Raw genomic sequence first — 26,653 nt, forward strand, 5'->3', positions numbered from 1 at the left:
AGAAAATTTTATATCAACAGAAGATTCTACCTGAATTAGGTATTTAAAATTGATAATTCTGTTGTCTAACTAATTTATTGTTTTTTTTATTGATTGAAAAAAAAAATTAAATCCGAATGGTAATTCTTGTTAAAGTATTGGACTATATATGCAATGACAATATTTTCATAGTACAAGAAAAAAAAAGAAATTATATTATGTTTTCTTTTTCAAAAGATAAAGTGGCAAAGGACTTGAGTTAGGACAGCATTTTGGGATTTGCTTTCTATATGTGCGGTTTCGGTTATAGACAACAGAACTTTCTAACACATACACGCGCGCGCGCGCACACACACACACACACAAAGAAGGTCCTTTTTCTTTTTAGAAAATAATGTTAATTATCTTGGAATTAACTTTACTTTATCTCTTAATTCTTAATGAGAATTGCTTTATTAATCAATTACGTAACTTGAGAAAGCTTTTCAATCATCGAATTAAGGAGGAAACAGAAAAATTCAAATAGAGCGAAGCGAAAGGAAATAAAGTGGGTTACATTTTACGTGGGACCCACTTTAGTAATAAACTCAAATCATATCACCGATCATTATCAGACACGTGGAGCCACACGCGTCGCTGGTTCTCTTTACCGTACGTTTCACTCTCTCCTCTTTCCTTCTTTCCAAACAAAACTCCCCTCTTTTCTTTCTCTAATGCTCGGGTCCATTCTTGTGATCACTCTATTTCTATATATTTAGCGCGCGCGCACCCAGGAGTAGACAGAGACATAGGGGTATTTTGTGTAGTCAGTTTTAATCAGATACGCCTTGTCGTTTTCTGTTTCTGTTTCTTCTCTTCAATTCTACAACAGTTTCTAGCCCTTTCTTTTCAGAGAAGGCAAAAGAAAAAAAGAAGAAGAAGAGTTTTGGCTCTTGGAATCAGATGTTATCTGATAGGGATTAAATCTTAATCAAGTATGGAGTTTAATTTTACTCTTTCTTACTTGGTTGATCATTTCTGTTGATGCTTTTAGCTCTTTAGATCATTTCAGTTTTGCTAAAATTCGTTTCTTCTTGTTTCTAGTTTTATACAAGCAAATATGGTTATCTTTCTTTCTTTCTGCTTTTGGCTTGTTTTTGTTTTATTTGAGTTAATCCGTCTATACTTGCCTTATCCTGATAAAGGTTGTTATGGGCCTCTTGGGCTATTGATAGTTATTGTTTCGCTCTTTCTTATTATACTATGAAGAGAAAGAGTAAACTAGTTATGTTCTTTTTTTCTTCTCCTTTTTCTTTTTGGATTTGGTTTTCCTAGTTTTTTTTTTTTTTTTTGTCCATTTATCAAATTCAATTACTTTTTGCAATTCTGTTTAATTATATTTGCTTTATTTGTCTGACACACACTCCTTCTCTTTCTTTCTTTATTGATGACAGGAAAAATAACCAAGAAACTATCCTTTTGCAATTCCAAGAAACTATTGCGGTTAAAGCGGTGGTGGCGATCAGTGTCAAAAAATAAGAATGGTGGGTGGAGGAAAATTGAGGAGTGAAGACTTGAACCGATGCTTTGAGAAGCTGATGATGGCTGGTGCTGCAGGAAATACTGAGGGTAGAGTGAAAATGGAAGGAGTAGTCATTACTGAATGGAAAGATATTCCTATGGAGCTTTTGCTCAGGATTGTTTCTCTTGTTGATGATCGCACAATCATTATGGCTTCTGGTGTTTGTAGTGGATGGAGGGATGCTATTTGCTTGGGCCTTACTCACCTTTGTCTATCTTGGTATGTTTTTAATGCTTTTGTGGGGTTTCTATATTATCCATGGCTTCGCAGTTTTGATTGTGAATCAGGAATTTGTTGGTCTGTTTTAGGTTCAATAGTCTTGTTGATGATAAAGATGAGAAGATCAGTGTGTCAATTATGCCTTCTTAAAAGTTTAAAGCTGTTTCACTGGTTATTTATGGGCACATCCAGTTACCTGATGAGGGATTTAAGAGAATGGAGAAAGTTTATTTAAGTAGTAATTTGATGGTCTGTACCTGTCATAGAGTTTATCTTAGATGCCCAGAACTTGTTCTTTACTGGTATGTTTGAAATTTGAGTTGTTATTAATGGACGGAGAGTTTGTATTAGGTCTATAATTCGTTTATCTCTTTTGTCTCCCCTGTCCATGATGACAACCTTGATACTCCTTTAGACACGCATAATTATCAATTCATAAGAATTATTTTATTTTCTTTGATGTGCAAGTATAAAGATACTATGATTTTGCATGCCTGCCTGCAGTGCAGGTGCGGGTGGTTTAAATCTCTGCTTCTACCTCCTCTCAACTGTGAAAGGAAAAAGAAAAAATAAATAGAAAAGAAAATAGAATCATGATTAGGCCTTATTTTCTTGGTTCATCCTTTTCTTATTTGTATACCTTGTGCCTTCTATGATAAGAAGTTCCATGAATATTGCGTTAATCGTATCTTGGATACTTCTTTTGCAGGTGCAAGAACCACATGAACAACTTGGTTCTGTGGTTGGCTCCTAAGTTCACAAAACTGGAAACTCTAGTCCTGCGCCAAGATAAGCCACAACTTGAGGATAATGCTGTTGAGGCTATTGCACGTTATTGTCATGATCTGGAGGACCTGGACCTGAGCAAAAGCTTTAAGCTTACTGATTGTTCCCTATATGCGTTAGCTCATGGTTGTCCTAACCTCACCAAACTTAACATAAGTGGATGTACATCATTTAGTGATGGTGGTCTTGAATATCTTACTGGGTTTTGCCGAAAGTTAAAAATTTTGAACCTCTGCGGATGCGTAAAGGCAGCAACTGACCGTGCTTTGCAGGTTCAAATGAGTTACTAATTTGTTTTTCACATGCCTCTTAAGAAGGGAAAGTAATTTATAAGCTTGTATGCATCATCTGCAGGCCATTGGACGCAACTGCAGTCAGTTGCAGTCTCTGAATCTGGGATGGTGTGAGAATGTGGGTGATGTTGGAGTAATGAGTCTAGCATATGGATGCCCTGATCTCAGAACTCTTGATTTATGTGGCTGTGTCAATATAACAGGTAATCCATGTTTAAAGATGATATCTAGCAATTAGCATTTAACATCTTCATGTTTAATTGATTGATGAACGAATGATGTTGGTTCTGATGGTCAAATTTCACTATGTACCTGCATATTATATATGATTTCTACTTGTGTGCACTACAAGTCGATAGCTTCCACTATTGAACCTCTTCCCTTGGTTTTAGGCTGCTGGGAATAGAATTCTATTGGTTGATCACTGTGTCACCAGTGATTTGATCCTCTCAGTTTCATGCTATCTGATTTTATTTCTCTACAAGAGAATTACCTATTTAGACTATAGGTGCTGGCAATAGTTTTCCTATTTCTAGACCTTTTGGATTATAAGTCGGAATATTGAGGATAAGGACTCATATTCAAATCCTTTTTCTTTTTACAATTTTTTTCCCCTTTTAACTTTATCCAATGAGATTACGCCACAATTGGATATTGAACCCTTGTAAAAATTAAATGCATTGTTGAAGAGAGTAGAGAGGGAGAGATCTCTTTATAGGACCTAGGAGACACTGGCTCTTGTCATTTAAAAAGAATATGACTGATGTTATTCATTTGGTGAAAGCGTCAAATATAATTATAACTGTGTTATTTGATGCTGAGAATACAGTTTGCTGCTTTCTATTTCACAAAAAGGTTATTGTTCTTTTGCTTAAATTTATTTTGGCATTTTCACCGGTGAAGACTGACTCTTATAATTTTTGTTGCAGATGATAGTGTGATTGCTTTGGCATACAGGTGTCTCCATCTGAGATCCCTTGGCCTATACTACTGTCGAAACATTACAGATAGAGCAATGTATTCGCTGGTCCATAGCCGAGTGAAAAACAAACCTGCAATGTGGGAATCCGTGAAGGGCAGGTGTGATGAGGAAGGGTTAAGGAGTCTTAACATCAGTCAGTGCACAGCGCTCACCCCTCCTGCTGTGCAGGCACTATGCGACTGTTTTCCTGCACTTCACACCTGCTCAGGGAGGCATTCCCTTGTTATGAGTGGCTGCTTGAACTTGACATCTGTGCATTGTGCCTGTGCAGTCCAGGCACACCGCACATTCAGATTCATTCCTAATCCTGCTCATTGAGCTGGGTAGTAAGTTCAAAATTTTAAGTGTGTTCAGGTGCCCACTGGAAGCACTAAGCCTCTGTAGATACATCTTTGTGTTAAACTGGACTCTCTGGCTGGAAATGAACAGCCTTTTTGTTGTTGGAAGTATGGTGTGTATAGTTGTCAACTTGTGCTACCAGCTCTTGGTTTCTGAATCATGCAACACTTCAGGCGATTCGAAAACCAAGTTTGTTGTTCAATGCTTGTCTTTTATGGTTATGGCTTTTATGCCAAAGAAGAGAAGTAATGAAAAAATAATCCTTCTAGATCAACTGGCAGTGTAAATTCTGTCGGCTACTGGAAATGCATCCTTGTTTCCTGATTCTGTTATTGCTATTTTACGGCTACCAAGAAAATGATCGCTCATCCCCTTATTGCAGACTATTCAAAACAGCTAAGAAATTCAAAATAGAAAATGATCCATCGCTTGCAGTGGTGTTGGTTGCTTTATTTGTGTTCAAACTTGCAACAATTGTCTGATTCAACGGAATTCAATCTGAAGCTCCCTTGGCTTAAAACAGGACTAAAGAAAATCCAAAAAGGATAAAAAAAACCCTCGAGACAACAGCCTTCGTAATTACTCTACATTTATACAGTCACTTAGATGTGTAATGGTGTCTTGTCCTTAAAAGAGAAAAAGCACATCCCGTGAAATATAGCTTGCGCCAAACTGTCCTTTTAAGTTTAAAAAGATTCCATTCAAAAAGATGCCTTGGGCTATACTGATGCTGATGATTAGAAAGGAGGAAAAAAAGCATGTATCTTTTACTTCTCTTGTTCATCACAATTTTAACCTTGGGTATGTACCTACCACCATGCATCATTTGCTCTTGTACACAATCTCTTCATCATCCACATCAAATGCTGGATTGCAGAGGCATCTGAAGAGTCTGCCAATACCCTGCCCAGTACAAAACAAGTTCCATTTGAGTATGTAATTATACATACGTATACTGTCTTGGGATGTAAAATGAAAGACAGATACTTTAAGAAACAGTTAACATGCCTGAGTAAGTAGGGGAGTTCGGTATGATAAGGCTCTTGGTGAATCCTCTTCACTACTGCTATCAGAACTGCTGTCATCATCAGTTTCAGCAGCACCTTTTCCTTTTGATGTTGCCCCATTTTGAGCTTGCTTTTCTTGCTAAATAAAAATTAAGAAATTACCACTGAGAAGCGACCCTTTAGCATAATCTGCAGGAAAAAGAAAAAGAAGAGAAATTTCACCTGAAAGATCTTGCCGAGTATTTTTAAAGCCAAGGCCCGAGCTCTAAGTTCTTCTTTTCTTACATTAATTTCCTTCAGTACCTGCATACGAGTTTCAGGTCATGAAAAATGGATACGGATAGAGAAGGGTCTCCTGAATTGAAGATAAATGGAAAGAGACGCTCACCATTTGACATACATGAACAAGGGTAACTTCAATGTCAACTACATTCAGTTTCCACAATGAGCTCATCAATATATCTTTGTTCGAACGAAGGTGTGATTCGACGTCATTTTCGGGGCCACTTCCATCCATTTTAAACTGCTTGCGCATGTCTTCTTGAAGTTGCAGCAACTGAAAAGCACCTGAATTTTGTTTTTCCTTGTGTACAGTTAGGTGTATGTGTTCTATGCATGCACTCATAACTTATTGCTCGAGAAGACAGAATGAGGGATTAGCAGGGGTTTTACCTTTTGCTGCTGTAAGCTGTGACCTCCAGAAATGACCCTTATTGCGAACCCACTCAGCCACAAATGGCACTCCGAGATAAATTGCCTTCTTTCCAAGCTCTTGTGCTGCTTGTCTTGAATATATGTAGCCAATTGTTTGTAATATATCATTTCCAAAAGCTGTACTTTTTTAAGGTGTAAATAAAATGTTAAGCTATGCTATATGAAACTATAGCAGAACAATTATTAGTATGAAAGTATTTCACATCTAGAACCAGCTTAGTGATATATGACCTGCGTCAGAGAGCCGTTTAGCTTCAGATTCAGCACGCTTTAAGAAACCAATCTTGTCGCCATGAACATATTGGTTAAGGAAATCAATAAGAAATCTTGCTAGCTTTTCTTCTCTTTCCTTTTGAACAGCCTTCAATCAACAATTGAAACATATAAAGAAAGTGTTTGATGAAAACACATTTAGCAAGATGTTTATACTCTGTTAACTTCAGAAACCGACATATATATATATGTATATTTATACCTTCAATTTTTCATGTACTTTATCAGGATTGTCAATTTCTGCAGCTAATTCTGATGAAGCCATTGATGCCACAGATAAATGTCCTACGTAGTCCTCGAATAACTCGCTTCCGAATAGAAGAGCAAAAACTGCGGTAGGATCAAGCATAGTTTCCCTGAGAAACAGGACATCACATTATTCTTTGCGAAATAGCATAGGAACAATACAAGGTAACAGAACTACAAACAATAACTAAATTAAAAGTTCAAGCATGAGAGAAGGACAACAAGAGCTGTTTTGGTCAGGATCTTCAATCATACAGCTAAGAGCACACATCTGACATCTATGTGCTCAATCTTGGGAATTTCTGGCAGAAACAGGACTTTAAGTACAGGTGATAAAGTAGTAACTTTGACACCATGAGATGTAATGACTAACTATATACATATAAAACTTACCTTGATATGCAATACTTCCCATTCTTATCATATGCATCTCTTTGCACTGGATCGCTCAAGATTTGATAAGCTTCGCCTAAAACCTATAAAAATTCGCATTCTTTCAATCATTTTCGTTCATAATTTCCAAGAAAATAAATAGAAAGAAAGAAGTATGTGCAGGGGAGAAATGAGCAAGAACAGGTAATTAGTGTAAGGATCAGTGGACTTGCCTGAAATCTTTCTGCAGCCTGGGGATCATTAGGATTTTTATCTGGGTGAACTTGCCTGGCCTGTAATTACAACATTTCCTTCTTTTATGATAAATAAATCAACAGAGCTAATAGGTTCTTATAATTACATGTGACACTCAATAGAGATTTTATGCAAACAGAAAAAGAAAGTAACAATAAATCAGGAAGGATCTAAATTAACAAGAAGGGTAACAATTGTCTTAATGAACAATTGAAATTACTCATCCTCTAATGTTTAATCAAACAAGAAGATAGAATAGAAGTTAGATTAGGAAACCTTAAGCCATCACACACACACAAGAAGGTCACCAACCAGTATCAGGAATCAAACAAAATATATATCAATGTCTAAAGAAGAAACCTAGTCATCAAACCTTGAGATAATAAGCTCTACGAATCTCATCCTCCGAAGCAGAAGGATTGACACCAAGAACATCATAATACTCAGTCTCCTTAACCATTCTTGAATTTACTTGCAAAGGTGATGAAAGTAACTAACTAAACTGATGATCAGCTTCTCCAAAAGAGAGCTAGCTAAAGAGTCAGAAATTTGGAAATGTGGAAAGACCAAAGAAAAAGAAAAGTTAGAATAGAGAACAGAAAGTGAGAGCATGAGAGAGATATGATCTTTTCTATATTTTTTTTTTCTTCTCTTTCTTTCTCTTGGTTGGAGACCCTCTTGGTAGAGTTGCCTTTCCAGTTCTTCATGGCAATAAACAAATACTTGAAACTTCTTTTTAGCGGGAGCAAAACAGTATTTTAACTGTCATAAAGGTTGCACTTATGATACTAGAGTGTGTGTTCCATCTTTAAATTGCCTTTTAAGTTATCGAAAGAATAGCTGTCTCTGGGCTTGGTGTGGGTCCTTTTTGTGGGATGGGTTTCATCGTGATGTGCTCCTTGGTGGCCTTTTAACTTTCATTTTAAATCCCAAAACTTCAACGCCAAACTGCCTTGAGGAAGACTCTAAATGAATAAACATCTCTTAAGCTACTTGAAATTCGATTCAGTAAAAATTTATCCAAACACGTTATAAATGTCTCTTATTATTAATAAGCTAAACTCAAATTTATCAATACTTAACTCGTTAGCTGGCCAGCTAGCTCATTTAATTCATTAATATACTTATATTTAAATATTTTTTATTATAATTATCTTATTTTATATATATAATACAAGTATTTTTATTTTTATTATACATTATATTATAATTAACTTTTATTAAACGTTAAAAATTTAAAATTAAGAGATTCAATAGAATGAAATAAATTTTATTGTTAAATAAATTAATATATAAAAAAATTAAATTAAAATTAATAAATAAATTCTAAGTAAATTTTAATTAGTCAAATTTGAGATAAATTCAAATTTAGTTCGAGTTTGTACAAAATGCTAACAAACTAAGCATAAATTTATTAAAATTCAGATCAGCTCGATTTATTTATAGTCCTATGTTCAAGTGGATGGATCGAACTCGCGTATAAGAACTCTATTATTACCTAATTTACTAAATCGAAACGGATTTTTCTTGAATAATACTTTACGAAATACAATAAATTAAAAAATTTTGAGGGCATTGAGAATGATGATGATGCGTGTTCCATGCATCTAACACTATCACTAAAATGGCTCCACAGGTGAAAAGCAGTGAAAGCAGGCAGCCGTCGAATTTGTGGACCATTTCTAGAAACTGAGTAAGAAGTGGAGCCATGGCAGAGAAAAAGAAAGGGATATAAAATTTGAAAAGGTCCTACCGGGAGTCGAACCCAGGTCGCTGGATTCAAAGTCCAGAGTGCTAACCACTACACCATAGAACCGGTTAATACACAAGCTGCGTCCATAAAAAGATCCGTGGAAAAAATAAACACATAAGCAGATGAATGGATCTATTAGAAATGACAGAATTATTTACCCTTGTCACGTGAGGAAAAAGTAGAATTCCTTTTATTGTTGGGGTTCTAATGGCAATATCTTTAGATGAGTAAAATTAGAATTCCTTTTATTATTGGGTTCTAATGGTAATACCTTTAGATGAATTCAACCTTCATCTCAACTAAAGATGATTGCAAAGGATTAGTGTCTTATGTTCCTCAGTCATCAAAAAAAGTTGACTAATGATAAATGTTGATGTAGTCATTATGCAATGAATTTTAATTCTGATATGAATATTATGTATGTTATTGATTTATTTGATTCCATATTCATTCAAGTGAGGAATAATATTTAATTTGGCCATTGAATTTGTTATTCGGATTCAATTTAGTATTTTTTTAATTTTCTAGATATCTTAACTTAAATCTTTACATATTTAGCTCAAATTAGTGAGAGAGTGAGTTACTCTCTAGAAAAAGAGTGAATATAATAAAAAATAAAAAATATGGCTAAATTACCTTGACCATCTCTAGATTTTAAGGCTAGAATCACCAAAATTTCTAAATTTTAATTTGTAACACTAAAACGTTTCAACTTTAATTTCAATATTACAAAAGTTTCTTTTACCGTTTTTCGTCCAAAAGACCACCAGAATGATGAGGTCACATGTTATATATTAAAGAATTTTATTCCTAATTTTATTAAATATATGCTACATCATTAAATAGGTTAAAAATAAAGCATTAAACTATAATTTTTATTTTATTTCTAAAAGTTAACAATAAAAATTAACCAAAATGAATTCTCTCTCATTTTTCTCTCACATTGCCATTTTTCCATCTCCACTACCACTTCTCATTTTTCGTCCAAAACCAAATGGCGATGCTACCACATAAACGAAACCCATAAGTTAGGAGTCTAGCCATACTAGTCTTAAAGAGTACTGAGGTTGTAGGAAAGAGAAATTGACATCTATAGTGGTCTTTGCTTTCTTCTTCAAATTCGTTGTTTTCCGGTACCGATTGATGTCGCCACCTCCAAAAATGAGTTCGCCTACCTCAACTCTTTCTTCCCCCCCCTAGAGTTATAATGTCTCTCTAGTTATCTTCCATCTTATGTCATTGATAAGGGAGAGAGAGTCATTATTCATGGTGAAGCTTTTAGGGACTGGTGTATAGCTTTGATCGGTGTTGGTGGAGACTTTTACCATCATAGGTCACAAGATTTGCCATTGCCATTCACCACTTTGCTATTGCTTTACTTTTTTCTTAATTTTTTGATATGAAAATGTTCATGCTAATCTTAGTATTTATTGATGTTGATATGAGGTCTCCAATTTGTTTAATCTTAATGTTGATATTAGCATTTGTTACAGTTGTGGTTGTTGATGTTCGATGAAGTTGAGGTGTTAATATTGTTGTTCTTGTAGTTTTTGTTCATTTGTGTTCTTTTATCTCTTATTTTTAAGTGTTAGATTCATATGATTTATTAGTGTTTAATATTAATAGTTTGTGTTTACAGTTTAATATTTACAATTTAAGCTTAAACTAATGAAAAATTTACTCTTTAATCTATGTATTTTTTTTAACTCATATGATATGACATATATTTAATAAAATTAGAAATTAAATTCTTTCGTATGTGGCACGCCACATTATTATTCTGGTAGTTTCTTAGACGAAAAACAGTAAAAAAGACTTTTGTAATATTGAAATTGAAGTTCAAAAGTTTTAGTATTACAAATTAAAATTTAAGGACTTTGATGATACTAGCCTCAAAATTCAGGACTGTCAAGATAATTCAGTCTAAAAAAATTAATTTTTATATTAAATTAAATTATTTAAATTAAATAATATATATCGATATTTAATATAAAATAATAAATAAATAAATAAATAAATATTACTACTCTCCAGTATTCTTAGTATTTTTTTTTTCTTGGTAATGACAATGAAGGAGACGGTGGTACAAAAAATAGTAAAGGTAAGAATGGTTTTAACAAGAATAATACTAGTAATAAATACTTATTGTTTAATTATATTAATTGTACTAAAATTATAAAATAATTTATAAATATTATTATAAATTTTAAATTATTTTTTATTTTCAAAAGAGAGTCAATTTTTTTTTTCAAAATAAAATTAATTTGAACCAAATATACATAAATTTAAATTAAGAAATCTATAAATTAAAAAAAAAAAACTAAATTAAATCCAAATAATAAAATTAGTGGCCAAATTAAACTTTATTTTTTTTAATAATACAAAACAATTGTTTTTATTATTGACCGAATTGTGTAGCTTTTCTTGTATTATTCAAACGAGAGGGAGAGATAAGTATGATTTTCAATTATCTCAGACATTTATTTTTGATCGAGTGGACAGCACGAGGTGAAAATTCTCACATAAAATTGGCATTGCAGTTCACACAAATTTACAACTACTTTGGTGGTACCTTTTTTCTGGTACACAAAGACAACAAGGAAAAAGGGTCTAAAACCAGAACATTGAACGATGTTCTCTTGAGCAAGGCCCCATTTAAAATGGATGGTGACTCAAATAGCACAACATAATACCAATCTTTCACCTCCAAGGTATTAATGAGAACAAGAAGCAAACCATAAATAAATAATACATGGATCAATACTAACAACTTGAAAATTCGGCTGTTAGTTGATCAGCTATTTTAACAGTCTATCTAAAAGAAAGAAAGAAAAAAAAGAAAAATATAAATCACTGATGGAAACTTCTTCCAATTCTGGCTCGGATGCTACTTAATGGTTCTTAAAAGCTGCAAAACAGAAACAGAAGTCAATTATAGGAGCATTTGATCTTAAATTTATTATGGGCACTGAGCACCTTGCTAAATCATAACCTTGATGATTTGTTCCCACTCATGAATTGTCAAACCGAACAACGACACAAGTAATGTTGTCAGAACTCCCCCTTGCGTAAGCTTCTTGTATTAGTTTTCTTGATGCTGCTTCTGCGTCTGCTATATCTCGCACTAGAGCAACTGCATCCTAAGGCAGATAAACTGGCATGTTAACTTGCTATATCCTATAGCAAAATGTGTGTGCAGAAACTTGTTTTCAAACATCACAGACAAGACTTCCATACTAAAACAGTATGGGTTTAGCACCAAATTACACATTCTACCCTCTTAAATTTATGAAAATAAATTTTCGACTACGTTTCAACCTTTATAACATAACCACTCATTTGGAAAAGAAAATTCAAATATATATATATATATATATATATATATATATATATATATATATATATATATATATTAATTGAAATATGTATTTATCTTTGACATATGGAATTCAAATTTATATGTAATTTTATAATTTTTTCTATTAATTTATTGCTTCATAAATTACATTCTAATTAAATACCGACTCTAATTCTAAATAATATCACATTAGTTCTAATATTATATTAACTAATAAATAATTTTTTAATAAAATAATGATACTAATTTTATTTTAAGAAATAACATATTAATTATATTTTCAAATATTAACTAATAAATTATTTTTATATTTAGATAATAATTTTAATCTAGAAAATAATATTTTAATAATAAATTAAGTTGTTAATTATATAATAAATTTTCAATCCTAAAAAAATAGTAATATCAATTATATTGAAATGTTAATTTATATAATACTAAAATTAATAAATAAATAATTTTTATATTATTGTATTAATAGAATTTTAAAATTTTAGAAAAATTAGAAATATTTAAAAATAATTAATTTGCTATTATTTTTAAAATTTTATAAATTAATATTAAATATTAAAAATTATTAAAATATATTTTATTAATTTAATTTTATAATTAATAATTAATGTTTTTTAATTTTATTTACTAATCCTCAAAGAGCGTAGAGTACTGACCTGATTTGATAAGACATTCCAAAGCCCATCACTTGCAACGATTATAAAATCCACACCATCAATTTCTTCTTCCTAACCATTGAGAAGAGAGCAATTGTAAGCAACAAGGTACAAAGAGCACAGATATGCAGACAGACGTGAAATAATGGTAAATGACGTTCAGGAATAATCAGGCCAGCAAATCATTATCTATCCATCAAGAATGACATCGCCTCCCTGAAGTACCTACTTTATTTTCTTATTTATGCGCGAACATATTCAATTTACGCCTTCAGGCAGGTATCTATATCCGACGTGATTATGCTATCCATAGACATGAATATTTGGCATATTCGTACTTTCTAGAGATCCCATTCTAACTTTTCAGAGTCTATCCACATACATCCATATAAAAGTTTGAAAATATCACCAATTGACCCAACATTGCCCATATATTAAAAAGAAATAAGTTATAAAAAAACACATTCTTGTTTTAGAATTTTTAACATATATATTTTCTTTTCAAGTAAGTAATTATAAATCATGATAAAAAAATATATTTTATTGTTAAAAAATTTCAATTTTTAAAAATTCAACTATTTTCGCTCCAATGGTGTCTAATAACATAGTTTAAACTTTAACAACTCTTAATTTTACTGTTTGACATCAAATCGCAATCTTTTATTGATTCAATAAAATCGACTTGACGGTCAAACATCAAAATTATGATTTGTTAAGTTATAAACTCGAGTTATCAGATACGGAACATATAATGATAGCTGCTCGAAGTGAAAATAATTGAATCTTTGTGTATTGAGATATTTTGAAGTGAAAATAATTGAATATTTGTGCATGGAGACATCTTAATGGTAAGATTTCTTTTTTATTAGAATTTGTAACCACATTTTTCTTTTATCTGGAAAAAAAAAACACATACTAAAAAGATAATACAACAAAATTATGTGATCTTTTTATACTTATCCCTATTAAAAATGTCACTGAAATGTGAAAGCCTACGATGTCATATTTTACCTGAATTTCTGGTTCAGCAACAACATATGGCTTAAGTAGTTTGTCACCAAATGCACGGGAGACAGCAAGAACGCCACCAACTCGCCACGTTCCTAACAATTTAGCAGCATGTTAGCTACATGTACACTGAAACTTGTTAAATGAGTATGTCATTAACCTATGTCACATGAGATATATGCCAAATAAATAAAACACTTGGCCATAATACAAGATTATTACCGCATCATATCATTAAACAAAATAAAGGAACTATAGAAGTTTCAATTCATATGCTTCTCCAACTAGGTAAACACATCATATCACAACATTTAGTCACTGGCATGAATATAAAGAAATAAAACACAAAATAGGCTCATAGTCGTAAAAAATCGATGCATGGTTTTCTTAAATGCAGACAACAAGCACCTTAAAATTTCCTTTTGTAAAAAAAAAAAAAAAAAAAAAAAAAAGAATATTAACATGTAAAATCAAGGATGCAGATAACTAGCATTTAGCAAAGGTTGCCTAAAACCAAGAAGTTGAGCTCAGACTACCTTTAAGTGAAACATTAACTACTCCTTCCCTCCCTCTCCCTATATATTTAATATTTTTATATATTGCAACATTTAGTTCAGTGAATCCACCATCATCAGCAAATGCCTTAAGGGGAAAGCTACTAAAACCTCTTCTAGTGAAATTAGAAACAACTGTGAAATTTTGAGATTAGAACCAAAAAAGGACATAACTAAAAACATGTGATTGCACAGTTCAAACTACAATACAAACAATTACTCAGATGCTCAGAGATTGAAGTTCAATTATCCTAGTTAAAACCCTTAATCATAAATTAAGCGGCAGTGGCATATAAATAAATTTCAGTACATATGGCAATTAATATCACCTTCCTTCCACATAGAATGCAACAAAAGCCAAATTCAAACAATAAATAGACACATGTAAGCCCGAGAACATTCAATTCACCTGCCCATATAATGAAACCTCCAGCCTCTTCAATCCTTTGGCGCTCATCAGACCTATCAGGTTTGTGATCGATAGACAGAGGAATAGCTACAAATAAAAACATAATAACAATCATAATCAATAAAATTAAGTTTCTCTCTAATGGAGCAGACCACCAGAAAAAAATTAATCTCCACCAGAATGTCTTAAATTTGACTATTGCTGGTTGGGGTGGAAGATCTGTGGGAAGGGGGAAACACCATATTCTATAAGTCTTCTAATATTCCAATGAAAATAATAAAAATGAAATTAGTAAGTTTAACTGTAATTATATGCCTTCCAATTAAATGCATCGAAAATGAACCTTCAAAATTCTTTTCCCTATAAAGGAATCATAAAAGCATCAGGTATGTTATTAACTGACATTCACTCAAATATGAATTATGGGGCTGAGAGATTCTCCTCTCGAGATATCACGATAGATCCCTTTTCATTTAGTATATTACTAAGCAGCATTTGTTAGACTACATGAACGTTATAAGCCACACCCAAGAAAAAGAAAAAGCAACCTGAACCAGCTCTACTAGCAACCACTCTAGAATCACCAACATTTGCAACAAGCAGCCGGTCCCCCAGGAGAACGGCAGTTGACGCAGTTGACCCAGCATCTTTTTGATGTCCTTTTTCTTCATTGAGGTAATCTGCATCCGTCTGTCTAAACACTTCAACTGCAATCAAGTACCAATTCTTATAAAATTATGGAAAAGGAAAGCCATCCATATGCATACTGAAGCATACGTTATAGCACTCTCATACCAATCGCTGTCTTTGTATCTTTGATAAAATCTGGATGACTGCTTAAGTTCCTGAAAAGGTTGTTTTTAAGATATTCGGCGGTTCTTGCTCCTCCATGACCTAAAAATAAAATGATATACTAATTAAAGCAAAGAAGGATACAGTAAAAGGTTAGGCCCCCTGCCATTTATTATACAAAAATTCAACAGAAAAAAAAAAGAAAGAGAGAGAGAATAAGTCCATGTTAAGAAATGCAATCCACAAAGAGTGTCCCCCACAGGAAGCTCAATTACCATGAAGTACCTTTAAATTGACAGCTCATATATGTCATGCTGTATTTGGACAGGTATATTCTCTTTTAAAAGTAAGAGAAAAAGACTAGAGCACTTAAGGAAATATTTTTTATGAAAAAGGGCCCTCAACTTATTAAATCAATGTATTGACAAGTGAAACAAACACTACAAAGATAACACCTCATTCAGCAATGGAAACAAAAGCCGTACCATCAAAAACACCAAAGAAAGCAACCATTTGGCCATCAACTTCCGATATCCTTGTCTCATAGAAATCCTCCATGGAAGACCTTTTGCCCTTAAAACTCGAATATCCATAACTGAATTTTGCAGTGCGGCTTCCAGATAGAAAGCTAAAGGAAAATAAAAATAGAAGAAAAATATAAGCCAATAATGTAACTTGCAACCTTCTAGATTTCTGATAAACTCCAACGCAAGTCCTTTCGACTTTTACACAAATATGTCATGAAACTTGAGATATCACTAATTCTTTGCCTGGCCCTCTCTAATGGATAAGACCTTAAACTTTATTGTTCCTCCTGATGTGAAAACCACACAAGTCATGCATGAAGTTCAGGCTTTTGCATGGGATAACCCAACCCGGCATCTGGCTTTCATATGAATAATAAGATCATCAAAACTATCTAAAACAACTGTGAGCCAGGTCCAAGTCCAGTACAATTCAGAAGTTACGACTTATTAATATGATGTATCTAATTATCTATAGAATATAATTGTTAAAGGCGGGCTTGAGGTGCAAGCGCACAAGACTCAAGCTATAGTGCCTCAAATACTAAAAGGCGTGCGAAGCTGATAAGGTAAGAGCCTTAGGCAACCCAGGGAGCATGCCTGGGGGTGCCTCTGTAACATTTTAATTTGAAACTATTTTTCCCCTTTTCTTTTAACAGTTCTGAATCTATAAATCTCAAACATTAATCTGAATATGTATGTGATCTCACGAAGATCTCATGCATGCCAAAGAAGCCTATGTTGCTTTTAAATCAGATATAAATAATCTACATGAGGGGACAAACATCGCTGCCAGAGTTATTCTACATCACACAAATAGGTTTCTCTTCTCTGTCCCTCTCTCCGTCATCCTTCTTCATTCTTTTTAATTTTCCTTATCTATTCTCCTTCACTCCATTGTTCCTTTATTTTCTTCCAGCCCATCCAGGTCCTCCTTTTTTCTCTTTCTTTATTTTTTTTCACTTATTGGGCTCTTTCACTATCTCAATCCAGAAAATGATGGCCATGACCTATTAATTTTAGCACTGCAGCCTCTCGGTTTCTGACCCTTTCTAGCTCTCACCACATTCTTTTCCTCTTTCCTCTCCTTTTCTAGAAGCATCTCACATCCTACACTTACATGTCAATCATAACATGCAAAAGAAATTTCCATCACGTTACAATTTAGTTATACCATGTTGAATTATTGATTCTACAACGATCTTTCTGCCAAGTTAAATTGTTAAGTGTGCCATGTCTCTTAGAATTAGGTTTTATTTGTCAAAGGATTTCGTTATGAACAGTGATTAAACGTATATATCTGTGTTTAATTTTGTTTAATTTCTTTTAGAATTTTAATTCTCTTATTTTCTTCTCTTTTGAGCCTCCTTTCTTGCAGGTGTGCACCAGCACCTAGGCTCCATAACCCCTTTGCGCCTTACGCCCTCAACAACTATGCTATAGAATGGTTAGATAGGAGATATCCGAATCGAAAACCCAGCGTTTGGACCATAAACCCTATGCCAAGAGGGTAGGCATTCTGGCTATGTGGAGTTTTGTTAAGTTGTCTGTCGATCCATCAAGAAATCTTACACCCAAGTAGAGAATTAGTTTTTAATAGGAAATTTACATAAGATAGCTAATGCTAATATTGCAAGCACTCGCATTAGGTCTCTACAAAATATCAACTTCCTGATACTTTTTGGACTAGAACTAATGAAGTTAAAATCTAGTTTGACCACTGAAGCAGATGCTAGGTTTCTTCTCTCTATCTCTCATCCTTTACTTTTGTTACCCTTATTGTTCTCACAAGTAGGTTGGTTGCCTGTGTTTAAGGTAACAATTCACAGCAGAATAACCAAATCCATAGCCATCTTCTATAGTTTCAGATTATAGAAACTTGCAAGCCCATAGACTTCAAAACCTCCAAACCTCAATTCCCCAATCTCAAAATCCCAACCCATTCATATGATTATATCATGTTGCCTGAATCCAATCCCATAAGAAATAAATATATAATTCAAGGAAATCCCCAAGCAACTTTGCATTTCCAGCAAAATTCAATGATTCAATGATTCATATATTAAGAAACTGATAGGCCAGCAAAGATTGTTAATGCTAACTAGTTTGTTAAACTACTAAAAAAAAATTAATTTATTAAAGAGAATCAATGCCAATCATCAAATTGAAATGCACTTTAATAATTAAACAAAGAAGCCTATAAGAAACTATATAAAGAAAGTCTGACAAACAGAGAGAGGCACCATTAAGAATAGTAATTAATACATGAATTTAATGAAAGAGAATTAATAATTAAAAAAGAACTAAGGAACCTGATGCCACCGCCGCTAAAGAGAGCATCGGGATCTCTATTAGCTATCATAATGTCTGATAGCGGCGATAGTGATTGCGGTAGCTCGGATGATGTTTCCACCGAAGGGGGTGAAGGCGCAGGCGATGGTGGTCGAGTGGCCTCAGCATCGGCATCCCCGGCGGGGGAAGCAGAAGCGAGGGAGGAGAGAGAAGCGGAGTCCGTCAGATTGATGGATTTGATTAAATCGGTGATTAGTGGTGGGCGATGGCGATAATATGGCGGCAGATTCTGAAATTGACTACAAGGAGAAGTGGTGTAATTGCTGCTGCGGCCGCACTATTATTATTAGTATTATTTTCTTTTTCTGTTTTCGTCGCCTATTTGTTTCGTATGGGTTAGTAGCAGTAAGTGGATTATTACTGGGTAATTATTAAAATTTTCCTTTGCCTTTCTCTATGCTATACTGGGCACCCTTCATTTAATAATTAAAGGTCCGCCCCTCCAGCTCTAAGTTTTTCAGTATTATTAAAGTCAGTTTGTTCTATTATTAAGCTCAAATAACATTTTATTATTCGAAGATAATAATATGATTATAGTTTAAATCATATTAAACTCTTGGGCGGTGCAATACTAATAAAATTAACAAATATTGAAATTCACTAGCATGCTTACTGCAACAGTAAATTGTTGTTTAATTAGAACATCTAACTTCACCTGCACAAGTATGGGATAACAGAAATCCATTTCCATGTAGCATAAAATAAAGATACATTAATCTGGCCAAGTGAAGAAACACGGCATAACATTCACATCAAACATTTATCAATTTTGTAAATAATTTACAGTTCATTGTCCATGGCCGATCATATAGAAGAAAGAACAGTGGAAGCAGAGGCTACTTGGATACAGAAAGCTGCAACAATGGTAGTATGCAATCATCCATCCATGAGCAACAACTACCAGTTGGGAACATCCTGTAAAGGCTTATGTTAAATTAATAGTATGAAATCACCCTGTGCAACAGCTACTAAGTGGGGAGCGAGCATCCTGTAAAGGCTTATGTTAATGAATTTGTACGCAATTCACCATGTGCAACAACTGCTAGTTGGAACGTCCTGTGGCGGCTTCTGTTTGAAGATGTTCCTCTTCACACCACTTGATCCTTCAGCCAAAAGACTTGGTGTTTCTAAAATCTGCTTAGCAACGTTGAGCCATCATGTTTATATATTGATGACAGGAAAAAAAGAAGAAGCAAGTCATTGACATTTATATGAATGAAACATTATGCAAAGGGCACCTTATTCTTAATGTACTTTCTTTCCCTATTAAAAGGAAAATTTGTCCAAACAGAATACTCAATCAACTGGAAAAAGTGAGAAAAACACTATTGCAGACATTTTCATTTACCTTTAAAACAAGCTCCTCAAAGCATTGCTCCACATTGACTCGAGTTTTTGCACTACATTCAAGAAAAAGACATCCATATTGCCTGGCAAACTCAATCCCCTCTTTTTTGGTGACAACAATTTCACTTTCCTGCAAAACATAAACGTGGATAAATCCACTTGTACAAAAATAGGATCAGGTAGTTCATCTATTAAGATCATGAAAAACAAACTATTAAAACATATTCAGAAGTATACTAGAAACTAGAAGTATACTTCTGAAAACTTATTCAGAAGTATGCTAGAAGATAGAGAGAAATTGGTTCATCTAACAAGACCATGAGAAAACAAACTATGAAAAAAATATTCAGAAGGATACCAGAAACTAGAGGTATATTGGAATGCTGAAGAGCTACTAAAGTCCCTATCTAGAACACAAAATGGCAACGACATTATCACATCAGCATATTTCCATCTCACCCTACATAAAATAAATTCCACGCATATGAATCTTTGTTTTTGTTTTTGTTTTTTCTTTTCCCAAAGTTGTACCTTATCAACTTTGTTGCCCACAAGCATCTTGATGCAGTCCTGGTTTGTTGAATACAGATCAATTTCTTTAGCCCATATATCAGATAGATTAGTAAATGTGTCTCGTCTTGTGACATCATACACTGTAACAATACCCAAAAGCAACAAAATTTTAAAGTCAGACAAACAAGAAATAGTTGCAATAGCAACCAACAAGTTACTTCCAAAAATTTGTGATAGTGTTATTTCACAACATGACATAAATATTTACAAACTAATAATAAGTGTGCCCCTACAGCTCTAGCATAATAAATTATTAAAAAAACTTTGAAGTGATTCTACGAATCGGGCAAAAGAAAACATGCTGATGATTTAACAGGAAAATAGAAACTATGCAATTACTGTTGCATCCATTTCCAAATACAGAGAAGTCATAAAATCCGTAGAAGGCTGAAATTTACAATGATTCAAAATATATGGGTATATGATTACTTCTTCAATAGAAGAAGAGCATAAATTAGGAATAGTTGACCAAGTACAGGAAAAAACACTCTGAAAAGGAATATTAAGCAAAACAATGTACCCATTATTATCCCTTGAGCTCCTCTGTAATAAGAGCTAGTCAGTGTTCTAAATCTCTCCTGTCCAGCTGTCAAATGAAACAGATTGTAAAATTAACCCTCACTAATTATACCATTTGAACTAAATCAATATAAATATATATATGTACATATATATATGTATGTATATATATATATATGTATGTATATATATGTATCTGTATGTATATATATGTATGTAAATATATATATATATACGTATGTATGTAAAAGGAGAGAGAGAGAGAGAGAAAGAGAGAAGAGAGAGTTGAGATGAGCAAACAACAACTAATAAATGTTTTAGGAATTACACCATCAAAGAGAGAAAAAGGCATTACCTGTGTCCCAGATGGCAAGTTTCAACTTTTTCCCCCCTATGGTAACATGTTTTACCTTAAAATCCACACCTACAGAATTAAGCCAAGAATAAGATTGATCAAGATGCTTTGTTTGAAAGCAATCCCGTAAATGATGTATTGATACACTAAAACTACAATTATTTCATTGAAGTGAGGGACCATTCCTGTTCCCTCAATACATGAGTAATGAAACTAAGTTTACACTTAATCACAAGCAAGGTTACTTGCACAATAATGGTATTAAAAATTAACAATCTCGATGCTTATATTGCAAGTTCTAAATCTACTTCCCATGTGTAAAGATGCACGGAAACACTCGGTCAATGTAATATAAGAAGCACAGATTGCACATTTTAAATCAACTAACATGCACAAAAATTCAATTTTTATTGCATTTTACACAATAATATAAAAGACCCAAACAAAATTTAGAGATTGTACATATCCATACCCTGAAGCTTAGAAATGAGAAGAGTTCGCATTGGGCATTAACAAATTATTATAATTTGCACCTAACCATTAGCATGACTTGATTTACATTTATATTCTTTTAAATTTCTTTATAAAGCAGATGTGGAATGGCCACATATGCCAACATCCCTCTCAAGTGCAAATGCATTTGAAAAACAGGTCCGAAGGCAACAGGATACAAGCCCCCCGGGCTCTGATACCATGCTAAATACTCCAATAGAAAGACATAAACTTACCTATGGTAGGAGAGAGATCATCAAAAGTATTGGAAGTGAAACTTAAAAGCAGACTACTTTTGCCAACTCCAGAATCCCCAATGAGCAACAACTTGAACAAGTAGTCAAACTCAGGTTGACTTGAAGAAGACTCCATTAACAATAACCGAGCAGGAAAAAGAAAAAAAAGAAACCCAATACAGATACCCTGAATAAAATCATCAATGCAGAGTCTCAGAAAACATATAAAGCATAAATCAAAGAAAAAACGAATGCAACTTTGTCCATAAAAACAATAAATAAACACAAAAGGAAAAAGATAAACAGAGAGAGAGAGCTGATGATACCTGGGAATTTGATGATTAAGGGAAGATTAGATGGGACTAGAGATCCAAAGTAAAAGTATTTTGGGTGTATAGAAAGAGATTGCAGAGAGACAAAGAAAGCTCTAAAGTCTTCTTCTTATTATTTTTTCTTTTCTTTTCCTTTTCTTTTTTCTTGTAAGTTGTTGTAATGGCTGTTTTCACTTTTGCGACCGGTTGCTTAATGCATATGCCAGCAAATAAGTTTACTCTAGTGATACAACGACCATAATATTACTTTGTTACTGAGACTCGTAGCCGTCTGATCATTACTAGGGTCTCCATGCCCTCTTATTAAAACAAAAGGTGGGTATCATAAGCCCGGCCCGGTAAAAAGCAAAGGGCCAAGATCGAGTTTTAGGGCTGAGTATAGATGGATTTAGTTCTGGCACAGCTTGATTAGGCTTGCATTTCTATATATTTTTATATATGATCCTTAAATCTATGTTTTATATTAGTAATAAAATACTGTCAAAAATACAAAAGTAGCAACAAGATGTTAAATATAAATAATAAAACAATATATGACTATAAACTATTTTTGCTATTTTATCATCTTTCAAGTTTAGTCCAATTAATTAAATCTTAAAACCTAATGCGGGTCGAATTTAAAATTTATATTGCTTTTCAAGTATGATAAGGTGGATCTAATATAAATAATGTATTTCACCTGTGAATGGTGTTTGGTTACAGAATTAGACCTGACTGTTAAGGTAGATTAGATTAGATCTGAGATTTGAAAGTTGTGATGAAGAAAAGCAAATAGACAAATCTAATTTGCTTACTGTTCTGACGAGGAAAATACATAATTGGCATGGCACACGAATTGATGAGACTTCAGATGTGTCTGCAGTGTAGGAAAAACAAGTTGGCCAAAAAGGCTTGTTAATTTTTTGAGAAATTACACCAATGATTAGCAGCCCTGGGAAAATGTCATATCCTGTAATACCACCTGACTATTACTTTTGTCTTTTTACAGACAGACAAGTGGTGACTAGCCACTACTAGACCAGTGTTAAGTTTAGAGAATTACACGCAAGGATCCAACATTAAACTTCAAGTTCATGCTTGGCTATAGGTTGCCACTGTGTTATTGTGAATATTCACTTCATTTGCGAAGTATGGAAATAGGGGAACCCATGGTCATGGCATAACAAGAATACATTAATCTGGCCAAAAATAAAAATAACATAAATCACATCGAACATTATGATTTTGTAAATAATTTACAGTGTAGAGGAAAGAAAACCAGAGGCTGCTTCAACAAAAAAGAGTCAATAGAAACAAGGGTAGTCAATCACCATTAGCAACAACTACTAGTTGCAACATCCTGTGGAGGCTTCTGTTTGAAGATGTTCTTTTTCACACCACTTGAGCCTTCGGCTAAAAGACTAGGTGTTTCTAAAATCTGCATTTCCATATAGAATCAGCATCGTCAGTATCACCATATTTATGGATTGAACACAGAGACAGAGGCCAAACAATCATCCATCCCTGTAGTTACTGATGCACAAAGAGATTCCGCTTTTGCAGCATTTTCCTTCCATCGCTGGAAGCTAGGATGGAATACAATTTTTACAAGCAATATGGTTGGAGGTTATACAAGTTTTTAAGCACACTCCAGCAGAAAGAAAGGGTATTACAGACCATAATATTGTTCCTTGCTTATAAAGCACATTTTGTCTAAATATATCCAATCTCCATAAGTTAAAATCAGCATGATTCTGCTGACTCTTCCCCCAACTAACAGGGTCTTAACCAAACTGCCAAGTTGCAATGTTCTGCAGAGCTTAGCAAAGAAGTAACCAACTACTTCCTCAGCACGATATGAGATATGCAGTTATTTGAAAAGAAGAAAAGGGAAAGAAAAAACAGCCTATTTATACAGCTCAAGAGTGTTTCATGACAAGTGGCAATTATGTGATCTCGATAATGGCATGAGCAAGAGAAGAAGAAGCAAACCATCGGCACTTACATTATTGGAAGATATGATGAAGACATATTTTTTCTTCCACCAGTTGATTTTTTTTTTTAATAAGAAGAAAAACCAAACAAACAACTTAAGCAATAAGAAGTGAGGAAAATGGTAAATTTGATTTACCTTTAAAACAAGCTCCTCAAAGCATTGCTCCACATTGGCACGAGTTTTTGCACTACATTCAATAAAAAGGCATCCATACTGTCTGGCAAAGTCAATCCCCTCTTTCTTGGAGACAACCCTTTCACTTTCCTGCAACGCATATGGTTAGATGTGGTGCAATCTACTATGTTATGAGAACAAATTGAAACAGGTCATATAGCAAGTCTATGAGACAACAATCTGTGAAGAAACATTCAAAGCATACAAGAGAGTAAACAGAGGGACACTGAAATATTGGAAAGGTAGTAGAGTCCCTATTTAGCCAAAAGAAGTGGCATCAAATTAAGTATATTCTCGTCACACCCTACATAAGATCAAGTTAGTTTTACATGAATGTTCTCACTTTTTTGTCAGAAATATACCTTATCAACTTTGTTTCCCACAAGCATCTTGATGCAATCCTGGTTCGTGGAATACAGATCAATTTCTTTAGCCCATATGTCAGATAGATTAGTAAATGTGTCTCGTCTTGTTACATCATACACTGTACAAATTCCCAGAAGCAACAATCTTGAAGTCAGAAAAACATGAATTAAGTATAATAACAACCAATCAGTTACTTCCAAGATTTGTGATATGGTTCTTCGACAGCTGCAGCAGGTAAAATGTTTTATAGATCAATTTTAAAAGATAGCCGTACAACTTTAAACAAGTAATTGAAGTGAATTACTTAAGGATGCTATAGTTGGGAAGAAAAACATGCCAGTGTTTTAAAGAGAAAGACCACAACTTATGCAATAAATATTGCCCCCATTCCCAAATATGGAGAAGCTACAGAACCTATGCAGTTTACATCGTTTCCCACCTTTCAATAGAAAAAGAGCAGAAAATGTAAAAGTTGACCAAGGACAAAGTAACAACACAAAGAAGAGGAAAACTAAGCATGGCTATGTACCCATTATGATCCCTTGAGCTCCTCTGTAGTAGGAACTAGTAAGCGTTCTAAACCTCTCCTGTCCAGCTGCCAAATAAAACAAGTTGTAAAATTAATAAACGAGATATACAAACAAGAACTAATATATGTTTTGAGAAATACATTATTCAAAAGAAAAAAGTTTTAAAAAAAAAGAAAGATATTCCTATTACCTGTGTCCCAGATGGCAAGCTTCAACTTTTTCCCACCAATAGTAACATACTGTACCTTAAAATCCACGCCTACAAAATTGAGCAAAGATTAACTAAATTGCAGTCCTTCGTCAGAAAACAATCCCAAAAATTATGCTTTGATATCCTGAAACCAGAATTATTTTTCATTTTCAAAAAATATGAAAGATTGAAACTGGTTTCACACTAACTCAAGAGTTGCATACGCAGTTTACTTGACTATATTTATTCAAGCTAAGTTATAAATACACAAATTGTTACAGATACATAAGCACCAATTTTGCAAATTCCAATTCTAATTCCCATATTTAAATAAGCATGGAAACACTCCACGTCTATTTAATCAAAGAAGCACTGAACCATGAATTTCGTGTACATTGCACATTATAATACGAACAAAAATTTCAATTATTATTGTATTCTTAACAATTATATAGAAGAACTAGATAATATCCAGGGATAAAAATAGAAAAGAAAATAATTGAGAAACATAAGCTTACCTATGGTAGGAGAGAGATCATCAAAAGTATTAGAAGTGAAACTCAAAAGCAGACTACTTTTACCCACACCAGAATCCCCAATTAGCAATAACTTGAACAAGTATTCAAAATCAGATTGGTTTGGAGATAGTTCCATCGATAACCCAATTCAAAATCCACTGTGAAATCATCAATGCACAATCTCAAAAGCACATAAATCAAAAGAAATAATAAACATAAATATACACACATACGAATACAACACAAATATAAACATAGAACGAGCCAGAGACATAAAATAGAGAGGCAGAGACAGAGCTGATACCTTGGAATCGATGATTTGGTAATTGGATCCAAAGTGTATGTGTTTCGAGTAAATTAAAGAAGATAAATGAAAAGGGAAAAGAGAGAGAATTGCAGGAATGATTTTCTGTTAATTTAATCGTTAGATTTGCGATGTAGGAACAATCAAGTTGGGCTACTGGTTTTCTTCATTTTCATGGACTTGGGCCGAATCAGAAGAATGTGTTAAATAGCAATTACAATCTGCCCTATGAACGTTGGAGCGATGTGCAATCAGTCCAAAAATTAGACTTTTAATCTGATTAGCCCTAATTATTATA

The 26,653-nt window shown here is 33.5% G+C and overlaps 5 protein-coding genes and 1 non-coding gene across 7 annotated transcripts; 1 reads left to right on the forward strand and 5 right to left on the reverse strand.

The window, feature by feature from the left end:
• The first annotated feature begins 674 nt into the window (after positions 1-674).
• LOC8270661 (F-box protein SKP2A) lies at positions 675-4,433 on the forward strand. The gene is made up of 5 exons (XM_002520212.4): positions 675-953; positions 1,413-1,759; positions 2,469-2,817; positions 2,900-3,041; positions 3,768-4,433. The coding sequence occupies exons 2-5, from the start codon at positions 1,500-1,502 to the stop codon at positions 4,136-4,138; spliced, it is 1,122 nt and encodes a 373-aa protein (XP_002520258.1). The 5' UTR covers positions 675-953; positions 1,413-1,499; the 3' UTR covers positions 4,139-4,433.
• A 137-nt stretch (positions 4,434-4,570) lies between these two features.
• LOC8277777 (chaperone protein dnaJ 10) lies at positions 4,571-7,935 on the reverse strand. Its single transcript, XM_002520211.4, has 10 exons — positions 7,400-7,935; positions 7,005-7,064; positions 6,793-6,875; positions 6,356-6,509; positions 6,112-6,241; positions 5,839-5,997; positions 5,555-5,733; positions 5,389-5,469; positions 5,168-5,305; positions 4,571-5,062 (listed from the first exon to the last, which is right to left on the reverse strand). Exons 1-10 carry the CDS (start codon positions 7,484-7,486, stop codon positions 4,982-4,984), a joined length of 1,152 nt encoding a protein of 383 aa, XP_002520257.1. The 5' UTR covers positions 7,487-7,935; the 3' UTR covers positions 4,571-4,981.
• An 835-nt stretch (positions 7,936-8,770) lies between these two features.
• Positions 8,771-8,842, reverse strand: TRNAQ-UUG. Its single transcript has one exon. It is a non-coding gene; the product is annotated as a tRNA-Gln (tRNA).
• Positions 8,843-11,390: 2,548 nt separating this feature from the next.
• On the reverse strand, positions 11,391-18,809 carry LOC8270424 (probable protein phosphatase 2C 11). 2 transcript variants are annotated; one of them, XR_001535298.3, is made up of 9 exons: positions 18,405-18,809; positions 16,054-16,196; positions 15,572-15,670; positions 15,325-15,483; positions 14,777-14,863; positions 13,817-13,908; positions 12,806-12,877; positions 11,772-11,912; positions 11,391-11,687 (listed from the first exon to the last, which is right to left on the reverse strand). XR_001535298.3 is itself a non-coding variant. In XM_015719900.3 (9 exons), the coding sequence occupies exons 1-8, from the start codon at positions 18,452-18,454 to the stop codon at positions 11,791-11,793; spliced, it is 831 nt and encodes a 276-aa protein (XP_015575386.1). In that variant the 5' UTR covers positions 18,455-18,802; the 3' UTR covers positions 11,391-11,687; positions 11,772-11,790. The 2 variants fall into 2 exon arrangements, 1 of the variants encoding a protein (XP_015575386.1); XM_015719900.3 differs by having other exon boundaries at positions 11,772-11,919; positions 18,405-18,802.
• A 327-nt stretch (positions 18,810-19,136) lies between these two features.
• On the reverse strand, positions 19,137-22,486 carry LOC107261340 (ras-related protein RABC1). Its single transcript, XM_015719901.3, has 7 exons — positions 22,293-22,486; positions 21,967-22,153; positions 21,239-21,307; positions 20,885-20,950; positions 20,323-20,444; positions 19,793-19,921; positions 19,137-19,578 (listed from the first exon to the last, which is right to left on the reverse strand). The coding sequence occupies exons 2-7, from the start codon at positions 22,100-22,102 to the stop codon at positions 19,468-19,470; spliced, it is 633 nt and encodes a 210-aa protein (XP_015575387.1). The 5' UTR covers positions 22,103-22,153; positions 22,293-22,486; the 3' UTR covers positions 19,137-19,467.
• A 991-nt stretch (positions 22,487-23,477) lies between these two features.
• On the reverse strand, positions 23,478-26,514 carry LOC8270423 (ras-related protein RABC1). Its single transcript, XM_015719931.3, has 7 exons — positions 26,356-26,514; positions 26,052-26,209; positions 25,534-25,602; positions 25,343-25,408; positions 24,810-24,931; positions 24,409-24,537; positions 23,478-23,715 (listed from the first exon to the last, which is right to left on the reverse strand). Exons 2-7 carry the CDS (start codon positions 26,185-26,187, stop codon positions 23,611-23,613), a joined length of 627 nt encoding a protein of 208 aa, XP_015575417.1. The 5' UTR covers positions 26,188-26,209; positions 26,356-26,514; the 3' UTR covers positions 23,478-23,610.
• Between the last annotated feature and the right edge of the window lie 139 nt (positions 26,515-26,653).

The sequence above is a fragment of the Ricinus communis genome, chromosome 2 (assembly GCF_019578655.1).
Source record: "Ricinus communis isolate WT05 ecotype wild-type chromosome 2, ASM1957865v1, whole genome shotgun sequence".
Classification (NCBI taxonomy): Eukaryota; Viridiplantae; Streptophyta; class Magnoliopsida; order Malpighiales; family Euphorbiaceae; genus Ricinus; species Ricinus communis.

Excerpts from the sequence above, each read along its gene's own strand:
- LOC8270661 (XM_002520212.4), top strand. The coding sequence starts at position 1,500 with ATGGTGGGTGGAGGAAAATTGAGGAGTGAAGACTTGAACCGATGCTTT. Across the intron at positions 1,760-2,468 it reads ACTCACCTTTGTCTATCTTG|GTGCAAGAACCACATGAACA; the intron begins GTATGTTTTTAA and ends CTTCTTTTGCAG. Across the intron at positions 3,042-3,767 it reads TGGCTGTGTCAATATAACAG|ATGATAGTGTGATTGCTTTG; the intron begins GTAATCCATGTT and ends TTTTTGTTGCAG.
- LOC8277777 (XM_002520211.4), bottom strand. The coding sequence starts at position 7,486 with ATGGTTAAGGAGACTGAGTATTATGATGTTCTTGGTGTCAATCCTTCT. Across the intron at positions 6,876-7,004 it reads AGGCTGCAGAAAGATTTCAG|GTTTTAGGCGAAGCTTATCA; the intron begins GCAAGTCCACTG and ends GAATTTTTATAG. Across the intron at positions 5,063-5,167 it reads GAACTCCCCTACTTACTCAG|GGTATTGGCAGACTCTTCAG; the intron begins GCATGTTAACTG and ends TGTACTGGGCAG.
- LOC8270423 (XM_015719931.3), bottom strand. The coding sequence starts at position 26,187 with ATGGAACTATCTCCAAACCAATCTGATTTTGAATACTTGTTCAAGTTA. Across the intron at positions 25,603-26,051 it reads TGATCTCTCTCCTACCATAG|GCGTGGATTTTAAGGTACAG; the intron begins GTAAGCTTATGT and ends TCAATTTTGTAG. Across the intron at positions 25,409-25,533 it reads GCTTGCCATCTGGGACACAG|CTGGACAGGAGAGGTTTAGA; the intron begins GTAATAGGAATA and ends TTTATTTGGCAG.
- LOC8270424 (XM_015719900.3), bottom strand. The coding sequence starts at position 18,454 with ATGATAGCTAATAGAGATCCCGATGCTCTCTTTAGCGGCGGTGGCATC. Across the intron at positions 14,864-15,324 it reads TGCTAGTAGAGCTGGTTCAG|CTATTCCTCTGTCTATCGAT; the intron begins GTTGCTTTTTCT and ends TTTTATTTGTAG. Across the intron at positions 11,920-12,805 it reads GGAATGTCTTATCAAATCAG|GATGCAGTTGCTCTAGTGCG; the intron begins GTCAGTACTCTA and ends TATCTGCCTTAG.
- LOC107261340 (XM_015719901.3), bottom strand. The coding sequence starts at position 22,102 with ATGGAGTCTTCTTCAAGTCAACCTGAGTTTGACTACTTGTTCAAGTTG. Across the intron at positions 21,308-21,966 it reads TGATCTCTCTCCTACCATAG|GTGTGGATTTTAAGGTAAAA; the intron begins GTAAGTTTATGT and ends TTAATTCTGTAG. Across the intron at positions 20,951-21,238 it reads ACTTGCCATCTGGGACACAG|CTGGACAGGAGAGATTTAGA; the intron begins GTAATGCCTTTT and ends TTCATTTGACAG.